At 48.3% G+C, this 11,494-nt stretch overlaps 1 protein-coding gene across 5 annotated transcripts in view; it reads left to right on the plus strand.

Annotated features, from left to right (window-relative positions):
* Thsd4 (thrombospondin type 1 domain containing 4) overlaps nucleotides 1-5,986 on the plus strand; it is a 562,869-nt gene extending 556,883 nt beyond the window's left edge. For all 5 annotated transcript variants that reach the window (XM_076925454.1, XM_076925453.1, XM_076925455.1 and 2 more), the window contains one exon: nucleotides 580-5,986. In XM_076925454.1, the coding sequence (XP_076781569.1) occupies nucleotides 580-722 (143 nt within the window). In that variant the 3' untranslated portion in view covers nucleotides 723-5,986. The remainder of the gene's footprint in view (nucleotides 1-579) is intronic.
* The last annotated feature ends 5,508 nt before the right edge of the window (nucleotides 5,987-11,494 follow it).

Consider the following 11,494-nt stretch of genomic DNA (forward strand, 5'->3'; position numbering starts at 1 on the left):
TCTCTGTCTCTCCCCCATCCCCCCTCCCTCTCTGCCCACACGCATGTGCGTATATGTAGAGGCCAGAGTCATTGGCTATCTTCCACAATGGCTCTTCAACTTCTTTCTCGGATGTCTCTTTTTCCTTTATCATTCTTTGACAGGTTCATATACATATTTAATATTTCGGGGTCATTTTTATATGCCTCATTATCCTCTCTCAACCCCTTCCTACTTCTACTGATTCCTAACAAGGCCACTCCCTGACGTCTCTGACATCCTATGCTGGTTTCTACATGTTTTCACATAGACTCATACAGACACACCTAGACCCATACATACATACATATATACATACATAAATACACACATACCCCACATATATACATATACACATCCATACACCCCCACATACATACATACACACACACACACACACACACACACACACACACACACACACACACACACACACACACACGAGGGCACGCACACACAGGAGCAGGGCCCATGTGAAGTGCTGTGTCTTCTCCCTTCTCTACCCACCGGTCCTGGCTGCCTCTTGGGCTCAGGAATCTCTTCTGTTCTCTTCCACTGTAGATGAAAACTGCAAGGACAAGTACTACAACTGCAACGTGGTGGTCCAGGCGCGCCTCTGTGTCTACAACTACTACAAGACCGCCTGCTGTGCCTCTTGCACCCGAGTGGCCAACAGACACACAGGCTTTCTGGGGAGCCGATAACACTCCGGCCCTCCTGAGGTTACAAGCAGTGCACTTGCCTGCTTGCTGTTCAGCCGGGGACCCCCGCTCCCACCTCATAAAGCGTACCACGTGGTACCCAGGATGTTAGAAAGCCGTGACTGGCCCTTTGAGCATGCGCTATCCTGATGACGACCTTCCTTGGGTCCTGGAACCTGCTGATGGTGCCTTCTGAAGAATCAAACATACAGCTCTCACCCCAGCTCCAGGCCTGCTGCTGTCCAAGGCAGCAGCTGGACCACTGACCAGGCACAGCGTCCTTCCTGGTACTGTTGGCCTGTCCAAAAGTCGAACCCCTTTGGAACGTCAAGAGAGGGCAGCACCCCATCCTGCAGCACCGACAAACCTTGCTGAGACCTGTGCACCCCTGTTACCTCAGCCCAGCTGTGTCCATCGCCATTCTTAAAGACAATGGACAGTTTCCATTGTCTTTAAGGGGTGGGGGTGGGGGTGAATATATGCTCCCATTTTACTAACAAGGAGACTGAGGCTCTTCTCAGGTAACTGAGCTGCCGTTTGGGGACAGGGCTAAGTGCCTACCCCAGATGGTTGAGCATAACCCTCACCCCGCAGCACCCGCGGCGGCCAGCCTGGGCTCTGGTCAGGACCTATAGTCTGAAGAATAAATGGGGGCTTCCTGTCTGACCAGGAGGCTGAGAAGTTTCTCGTTCTATGAACATCCCAGGCTTCTGAGACCCTTCCTCTGTCCCCAAGTGTTGCCTCAAATGAGCGCTTCCCTAGGCCACAACTGGTACTGACAGGACTCTGGTGTTTGCTAAGTTCCATTCTCAACAGAACTGTCCCGAGAGACAAGATAGCCACAGGGAGAGCTGGCCAGTTGCCAAGGATTCTCTGGGCTACTCTGGAGCTGGAGGAGCAAATCCCCAAATCCCATAGGCTCATGTTCCATTATCTCTCCTGGGTTCTTCATGGTACCACCTAGGGGAAAGCCAAGCCAGTTACCCCAGCAACATCATATTGCAATAGAAAGGGTCTTATTCAAGACCAATTTTAATGCTGCAGATCTGGGAGAAAAAAGCTAGGAAGCCCTCCGTATCTCTGCTGAGTTAGTTACTCTGCCCAACTGTAATTCCAGAGGCCCCAGGCCTGAAGGGACTCAGTGTTTATTGAAAGATGAGCCATCTTGAGGTGCCAGGGTTGGGAGGGAGGGACAATTAAGAGAAATATTTTTTTCTTAAAAATTGTAAACTTACAGAAATTATTTTGGGTTCTGGGCAGGTTTCCTTTAAAGAAGGCACATACCCTTAGCACAAGGTCTCTTCATGAACCAGCCTGCACTGTGACCGCTCACAGATGTGGGGATGGTATAACCTGTCTGGTCTGATGCACTCTGTCAGGATCCCAATGGCCTTGGCCTTCTGTGAGTATCCTTTCAGCATCTTTCTCTGCCTTGGAGGCCAAGCACTGCTCCCATCAGCACGCAGCCCCACCTCTCCTGTGGGGCAGGAGATACACAACCCAGCAGAGACCGCACTCGCCATGCTAAACACAGAGAGAAGCCACCACGCGTGCGAGCAGCTTCTGTCCAGTTTTCTGCTGGTCACTCTCAGTGCCTGCTTCTGCCTGTCCCCGGCAGTTTTCCCTCTATGCAGCCATTCTCAGATCTTGCTGGACAAGCCAGACATCAGAAGGATTCCCTGGAAGGTGTTTGCGTACATGCCGGAGGGTAAGGCAGGCATTATCTGTAGGTAAAATGAAGGCTGGCATTAGCTCCGGAGAAGGAACATGTTCTAGCAGCCAAAGCCACCCCACAATGGGCAGTCACAGGGCCTCAAGGCCTTCTCTACAGAGAGGGAGCACTCTGGTCCTTCCAACTCACAAATTCTCAGGGCTGGGCAGGGGTGGTGGTGGCTTTGTCTATCCTATGTCTCAGATGTCACCTCACAGTTCTTAGCAAGGACAATGATCCTCCTGTGGTAAGTGTAGGTCAGAGAAAACGGGGCAGACCCTGGTCTTCAGGCAAACACCAAATAAAACAAAACACCAACAACAAAACTAGAAAAACGCTTTGTCTGAGTTCAGTGGATTTTTCTAGGAAAATGAGCTGTTCCCGGGACTTCAGTCCCCTTTAGAAGGTTACAGCTTTTTAGAATGGGGTCAATTAACCACTTTGTTTAGAAAGCCAACCTTGCAAAGGTCCTGGTTCCTCCTTCCATCCCCTGCACAGCCTCCTCCCTACACAGTGTGGGCAGTGGGGTCTTTGCCTCCCCAGTGATCATCAGGAATGGATGCTCGTCCCCGTAGATGGTTATCTGCCACCTCCTTCTGGGGCCTCTCCATTCCCTTCCTTGGCTGTGATGTAGAACTGAAATTTATATTTCAATATTGATTTTCCTCTGGTGTGCCAGATGGCCACATCATGAGCTCTGAATGAAAAATTGGGTAAATTAAAGCTACTGTGTAGCCCTTCTCAACAAAAGTCAACAAAGCCCCAAATGAAAAGCGTGTGCTTTCTCTCACTGGAAAAAAAAAAAAAAAAACAAATTTTTTTTTTTTGTAAAAAACCTTCCTTACAGCCTATGTTGGGTCTCTGTTTACCTCTCAGGGCCAGGTGGTAATATGCTATCTGGCCGCTAGAGGGAGCAGTTCCCTGCTTGTAGCCATGCTCAGACTAGGGAGACACCAGGGGAGCTTTTCAGCCCAGGATTTCTGTTTCTCTTTCCCTCCTGGCTTTTAGCACGCATCATCTGTTTGTTCTCTATTCCTCGTTTACACCCAACCTTCTCTTTTTAAAAGGTGGCTTTCTAAAGGGCTGAGAAACGGGAGATGCTAGATTAATGTGTTGTGTGGTATGGAGACATCTGGATATTACTAGCACCTGCCCAAGATAGCCTCAGTGTATTAATAGCTGTCTTAGCATTGACACTATAGAGTTTTCCTATATAAATATAAGGAACAAAATGAAACAAGACGACATCACAACAGGGTGAATGATCTGTCAGGCCTGCAGGTGGAGGCCAGATCCTTGCCAGATAAAACATTTTGCATGGAGCCTAGATGTCTTAGAAGAAAGCTGGCTGACGCCCTGAGCTTGGAGAGCCAACAGTTAGGATAAGAGAGAACTGAAAATATTTTTTTTTAAACCCTGAAGAGAAGGCCTATATTTTAACAGTTTACTGGGAGGTGGTGAGAGCCCCGCCTTTGGATTAAAAGAATATACAGTTGAGAGGCGTTAGAAAGGGAAGACTTTCTGCTAAGTTTAAAGCCAGTCTAAGAGTGAGAGGAAACGTCAGAATATAAGGACCCTGGACTATTGAGTTAGCTCAGTCAGCAAAGCACTGAAGGACTGAGTTTGAGTCTCAGAACCCACATGCAAAAGGCCAAGTGTGGTGGTACCCACTTGTAATTCCAGCACTAGGCAGGCAGAGACAGGAGGACCTCTGGGGCTCATTAGCTGGCCTGCCCAGCCTACTTGGTAAGTTCCAGACCAGTGAGAAACCGTATCTCAAAAAAAAAAAAAACATGGTGGATGGCACCTGAAGAACAACAGTTGTCCTCTGACCTCCACATGACCACACATATATGCGTGTGTGTCTGAGCCATTCCACAAGCCACCAAAGCCACAGAGAAAACATGGTTGAGAGTCAAGCTGGGGTCTGTAGGAAGGACCACTGCTCACAGGGAATGTTTAGATGGGGTTTCTCAGTCCTGATCAAGAGGGCAGCCTGCTGGAGACAGTTCGAGGGACTTCTGATGTGGGCTATCTGTGGAAGAGACACCATGAGAGCCCTCTCAGGAGTCGGAGGGAGAAGGCACAGTGCAAGGGTCGCTCTTACAGAATAACGAAACTTTCTGCAAGCTGGAACCTTCTACGGTGCAGGGATGCTGGAGATGGTAGATCTCCATAGAAGTGGCAGATGAGACCGGATGGCACTGTGTCAGGATGTGGGAAGGGGCTCTCCAAAATGGAACAGCTCCGAGTGACTTGTCTCCATTTGAAACCCATGAGTACCTCTTCCTGTAGGCTGCCTGTGCCCTCCTATGGCAGCCACTGGCAACCTGGGCAGAGCCATCTCCACATGCCTGCTTCACAGAGGAGCAAACAGACAGAGGGGCAGTTAATCACCTGCCTGGGGGCACAACACTCCCACCGAGGCAGCCTTGACTAGCCTGGGCTATTTTTCTCTAATCCCTTGTAAGAACGCTTTGCCTTCCTGAGGGACCCCTTGCTGACGGAGAGCAGCAGCTTCCTACCCCACAAGTCCTTTGTGCTCTGAGTCCTTGTTCTGTTGGGATCCATACAGTGCTGTGGAAAGTGGCCTTGTCAGATGATCAGCTCCTGGCCTCAGGGAGACAAAATCCATTCTGTTACATCCACTAACTCCCACCTTCCTGGGTCTCCCCAGCCCTCCCCCCCCCCACATCCACCCAACGTAAGGATATCCTTTGCTATAACTTATTGTTTTGTTCTCTGTAAATACAAGATGTTTAAAGGAAATATGTATTCTGAACTATATCTGCAACACCAGAATAGTTCTGTTATTTAGACTATGTTCATTGTAAAGGAACCTAATAGGTATTTATTTACATATGCCATCCACATTTACATAAAATTGTTTGATTAGCCAAGCCAGCCTCCTGGTACATTGCTGCACCCCAGTGTCTTATTCTGTATCAGTCCTTGCAGCTGTTTATATAGTGATTGGCCAAACTTTTGGGGGTTTAAAATCAAATATAACTAACTCTGCTTTTGATGTATTCAGGGGCTCTCCCCCCTGGTATTGTGCCTGACTAAACCTGCCACCTTTCTGTCTTAAATATTGTATTTTCTCATATGATCTGCCCTCGCCTCACACCCAAACACTTGGAGAAGGAAAGTTAACTGGTCTTTCTCATCCCTTCCTTCTAAGTGTGGCCTGCCGTTAGCTTCACCTGCCTCATTGCTCAGGTCAGAGCTGTGGTCGGCTTGGGATGAGGGGCTGGGAGGGGCTTGGAGACACACAGCAGCGTTCTCAGCTCTGGTGATAACCCTAGGGTCCCTGCTGGGGACTGTGGGGGCCAGGGCCTCGAGGCTGACCTGTGAACTGCAGAACTAGAACCAAGAAACCCCTGAGAGGACACCACCAGTTCTGTGTCCCTTCTGCAGGCTTAAGTTATTATGGAAGAGGAGGGACAAGTAAATGGTGAATTCTATGAGCAAATATGGGCTGTTTCCCAGCACTATTTTGTGGACAACTAATTTATTTTTATTGTTAAAAAAAAATGCAATAAACTGGTTAAAAGATCTGCTTAGTTAATTGTCTGTGTCCTTGCTTGTCTTAGTCACTATTCTGTTGCTGTGAAGAGTCTCCATGACCAAGGTAACTCTTATTATATAAAGGAAAGCATTTGACTAAAGGCTGGCTTACAGTTTCAGAGGCTTAGTTCATTATCACCGTGGTGGGGAGCATGCCACTAGACACTAGAGTACTCCATGAGAGCTACATCCTGATCTGCAGGCAGAGAGAGAGAGTGAGAGAGAGAGAGAGAGAGAGAAGAAGAAGAAGAAGAAGGAGGAGGAGGAGGAGGAGGAGGAAGAGGAGGAAGAAGAAGAAGAAGAAGAAGAAGAAGAAGAAGAAGAAGAAGAAGACAGACAGACAAAGAGAAACTGAGCCTGTCATATTCTTTATAAACCTCAAAGCCCTCCCCCCCACACACACACACTTCCTTCAACAAGGCAAACCTACTCCAACAAGGCCACACCTCCTAATCCTTCTCAAATAGGTCCACTCCCTGGTGACTAACCATTCAAACGTATGAGTCTGTGGGGGCCATTCTTATTCAACCCATCCCATTACTCTACTCACAGCTGTGTGAAATTTTCCCAAAGAGGTGAGCAAGTGGCTTCTGACCTCAGAGAGAGGACTAGGAAACCAGAAGAACAATTCCATTCAAGTCTAACTTGGTGAGCCAATGAAATTGATACACCCAAGAAAACGGCTCTGCCCCCAGCGATGGCTTTATATCCAAGAGAAGGGGAACTCAGCACCTCCCCCTCCAGAACAGACGTTAATGGGCACAATGTTACACAGATCCCTGGGGCATAATCAAAGGTACTGAGTTCAAGAAGGTAACATCCATCAAGCCGCCTATAAAGGATCCATGGGGGTTGGGGGGCTGGAGAGATGGCTCAGCCGTTAAGATCACTGGCTGCTCTTCCAGAGGTCCTGAGTTCAAATCCCAGCAACCACATGGTGGCTCACAACCATCTGTAATGGGATCTGATGCCCTCTTCTGGTGTGTCTGAAGACAGCTACAGTGTACTCATGTGCATAAAATAAATAAAATATTTAAAAAGAAAAAAAAAAAAGAAGCCGTTTGTCTGCTGGTTCTGCAGGGCATTGCCTTGTCTGAATAAGGTGGTCACAGTGCAGAAAAGGCCACAGTGAAACCCCAACTCCCCGGGAACTGATTTCACCTTGGTCTCTATGTTAACAAGATGTTTGGGGGAAGATCATCTTGAATCCTGATAAAGCAAATCGTGCCCGGTATGATGTGGCCAGAGGGCACATGCTGAGGCACCCCCCCCCCCAAGTACCAGCCGTGCAACAGGTCTAGTATAAAATAAAGTTTATTTTGGGACATGAGAAGGATGATGAGAAGGGGGGAGGTTGAGAAGCTGGTAGAGGCAGAGAAAGGGAAAAGAGAAGGGACAGAGAAGGAGCAAGGGGTTGGGGATGGGGGTGGGGGTCAAATAGTTCTTTTATAGCAAGCCAGGCTTCTACCTGGCTGTTGCTAGGTAACTGTTGGGTAGAGCCTAAAAGAAATACATACAAGGAATCTGTACCAGACAACATGTGGGGCCAACTCCTTGAAAGCTCATAGCTGATGCTGTGACTGACGGCGAAAAGTCAGGCACTTAACACTTTAGGAAAATAGACAAATTTTCTGGAAAGCCAAGCAAATGGCATCCGTCACCTTAGCAAAATCTTGTCTTATAATATAGACTAACATAGGTGTGGTAAAGCACCATCTAGGACATTAGACATCCTGACATCCTTTAAGAACACTGTGTGCCCAGAAGTACCTGCAGAGAGGGAAACCCCCAAAAGGTCAGCAGATCATCTCAGTACAGCCACCTTCTGCAGAGAAAAGCCTGTCCACAAATATCGGGGGCTCTCCACTTTCTCATAGCTGGAGTAAATGAGGCCACACAGATGTGCTTCAGTTCGGCTTTGTTTGTGGTACAGAGGGTATCCACATCTGCTACACCAGCTGTACATCAAGCCCCACCCCCGCCCTGACGGTCTCCTTCCTGACCAGGCAACGGGGAGCTGCTCTCCTGACATTCTCTGTCTGCTATCTGCTTCCTTTCAACAAGCAGAAGCTCCTTGGTGTCTGGCTAGTTCTCATTCCGTTTTGCAGTTAGAGGAACCATGCTCCATCCAGGCCAGGAGACTGACATGTGATCACACAGGATACATGCATACACCTGCCCAAGACATAGGAGGCAGGTCCGTCAGTGTGCTTCTGTGCTTCTACTTGGCACCTGACTGCCAAAGAATCACACAACTTTCTTGTGGATGTGAGCTGAAGCCAGAACCTGCTCCCTGCATGGATGGTGTTGATCATGGCAAATGCTGCTTGCTGCTGGCTGTAGACTGCCCACTCTGGAAGGATGAGAACCAGGTCAGTGGGTGACAACCTGCGGCGATATCCCCTCCCCATCTCCTCCTCCTCCTCCTCTTCTTTCTCCTCCTCCTCCCCCTTCCCTTCCCCTCCTCCTCCTCCTCTTCTTCCTCCTCCCCTCTTCCCTTCCCCTCCTCCTCTTCTGCCTCCTCTCCTTCTCCTTCCTTCCTCTCTCTCTCTCTCTGTCTCTCTCTCTCTCTCTCTCTCTCTCTCTCTCTCTCTCTCTCTCTCTCTCTCTCTCTCTCTCTCTCTCTCTCTCTCTCTCTCTCTCTCACACACACACACACCTCTACTCCCATGCCCCATGTCATATGCAGAGCCCAAAGTTGGTTTTCTACATCTGGGCATGGTGATCTAGGCTTCAAGTCTCAGCATTTAGGTGGCGGTAGGAAAGAGTCACCCTCAACTATATAGGCAGTTGAAGGCCTAAACCTGTCTGGTCTCAAATACATACATACATACATACATACATACATACATACATACATATTATGTCTAGGGTCCAGGTTAATTCTGTTTAAAGACTATCTGAGGGATGAGGAGGGATGCAGTGAGCACAAAGAATTGCGTTTATTTGAACTGAATGCCAACATCCTCATCCTCTTGTCCTGACCACAGGACTCCTGGCTGCCCCCTGCATCTGAGCCCAGATGGGCTTGTGTTTGCCCAAAGCTCCCCTGTGCTCAGCACCAGCCCTTGTCCAAGACCCAACCCCATCATTCATGCCAGCACCGAGAAACAGGAACCAATGAGTGCGCTCTGTGCTGAGTTGTTATTAGACGACCCCAGAGCAGCTGGTTCCAGACGGTTGTTTCCAACCTCCAGGTTGTAAGGAGCCATGGAGCCTCTGCAAACCAGAGTTGTTAGTGGTGCTAATTCAATTCTTCTTTTCAATCTGTGAGGTTTGTTTGTTTGTTGTTTTGGCTAGCCATTTTCTTGTCACTCGTTATTAAAAAAAGATACTTAGTCTCACATTATATCATGGCAAGCAAACATTATTAATTCAACCAAGGAGGTCAGTGAAATCATGATTGACCTCCAACAGCCGAGAGTCGCTGGAATAAGAAGCAGCTGGAGGCATCTCTGATTCAAACAGCTCCACCGAGAGCATCCATCCAGGAAGGGCTTGGCAGCACCAAGGGCCTGGGGCACAAGCAAACCAGTCTTCTGCGCAGACCTCTCCAGGATGACACCAGGCTCCTCCATGGGTCGCTACAGCCTGGACATAGAAACCTCTGAGATCTCTCCACTTCTTTTTGTTTTTTTTAAAGGTGGGTAACTAGCGATACAAACTTGCGTCTTAAAGCTGCTTCCATGTGTCACACAAATGTGTGTAAGTTCTATTTTCATTATCATTCGATTCTAAAGTTTTTAATGTCAGGATACTTATTCGGACCCAGACCGTATGCACCATGGGAAAACAGCTAGCAATTCTGTGTCCAGAAGGATCCCTGGCCCTCGGGCCCAGCTCCTCCCTTCTTTCCGGTCACTGACTCGTCTCCAGGCCCTCTGCACCTGCTGCAGCACATCAGGGCTTTCTGATTGGGCAGAAGTCGGCCCACCATCTCTGGAAGTCGGTCAATCAGCCTTCTCCTTCCCTCCTGTGCTGTTCCAAGCTTTAGTCAGCCTAGTCGGAAGCGTTTCAGACCAGGCTGGGTTTCCCTATCTTGTTGCTTTTATTCTTTTTCTAACAGAAGACTCGTCACTGAGCCTTGCTGCAGACATCAGTGTGCCGACAACGCCTCATGAAAGGTAAATTGTCCAGGTTTAATCTAGCAGTGTCTGAGTCTGAATTCAGTGACTGTCCCTTCCAGCCCTTCGTTCCCTACGTCTTAGTAAATGATCCTGCAGATGTAATTACAGCTGGAATGTAGAAAAACTAAGATTTAGCCAAAAATCTACCTCCAGCCATTTTGACAGGTCATCTCAAGTCTGAGGGATCACAAAAATCTCTTTTAGAAAATGCTATAATAAGAGAGGATGAGCCGGGCGGTGGTGGCGCACGCCTTTAATCCCAGCACTTGGGAGGCAGAGGCAGGCGGATTTCTGAGTTCGGGGCCAGCCTGGTCTACAGAGTGAGTTCCAGGACAGCCAGGGCTACTCAGAGAAACCCTGTCTCAAAAAAGAGAGAGAGAGAGAGAGAGAGAGAGAGGATGTGCCTGATCCTTTAGAAACTTGATGCCCCAGGGAAAGGGGATGCTGGCGGGGGGTGGGGATGGGGGGTGGAGTGGGTGAGGTGGGGGGCGTGGAGGAACACCCTTTCAGAAGCAAAGAGGAAGAAGGCTAGAGCGTAGAACTTGGGGAGGGGCGGCCGTGAAGGAGGACGTTTGGAATGTAAATAAATAAAATAATTTTTAAAATACTATAATATTTGATGCCAATGTGCCAGTCTTTGATTTGGCCCAATAAATCCAAATCCCGTCATCATCCATTCAGCATCGAGCTTCTGGCAGCGAATGACACGACAGGTGACTCAGCTTGTCAGAGCTGATATTAAGGTATGGCGGTGTCACCTCTAAGGGAATCTTTGAGCTTTGGTGGAGAAAACCCAAACTGGAAGCACTGGAAACTTTGCCAGGATTTATCACTAAGAGTTTTAACCTCTGCTTGAAGTTTCGACTCGGATATTAAGGAAGGTGTCTTTAATTTCAAATTTCAGTAAATATGCTAGAATTCAGAAAGTCTGTGGAGGCAAAGCTATTGGGATAATGCTGCCATCTTGTGGTTATTCTGGGTATTGCAGGTGAGTCCAATTACGTGACACGTGACGCAGGAGGCCTGTAAGACACTTTTGCGCCATGGTGAGAAGGGAAAGTCTCTGATATGCACCATAGACAAAGCGGAGACCTCAGCCCTCGTTCCTGAGCGGCACTTTCCCCTCCTGACAGGAGAAGACGTGAGTGCTCAAACTCGCGGATTCCAGCTGAAGGGACACTAACGTCTTCCTGTTAGCAGAACCGGTTGGAGAGGGCTCATATTTTAAAGCGGGAATGATGGAAGCAGAGGGGAAAAGCATGAAGTCGAATACATATGATCAAAATAAATCATCAACCACATTAACCGTATGGTTCACCCCTATGTGTAGACACATTTTACAGTGACTTTTTATGATATAAAATTTCAGG

The sequence above is a fragment of the Arvicanthis niloticus genome, chromosome 26 (genome assembly GCF_011762505.2).
Source record: "Arvicanthis niloticus isolate mArvNil1 chromosome 26, mArvNil1.pat.X, whole genome shotgun sequence".
NCBI classification, from domain to species: domain Eukaryota; kingdom Metazoa; phylum Chordata; class Mammalia; order Rodentia; family Muridae; genus Arvicanthis; species Arvicanthis niloticus.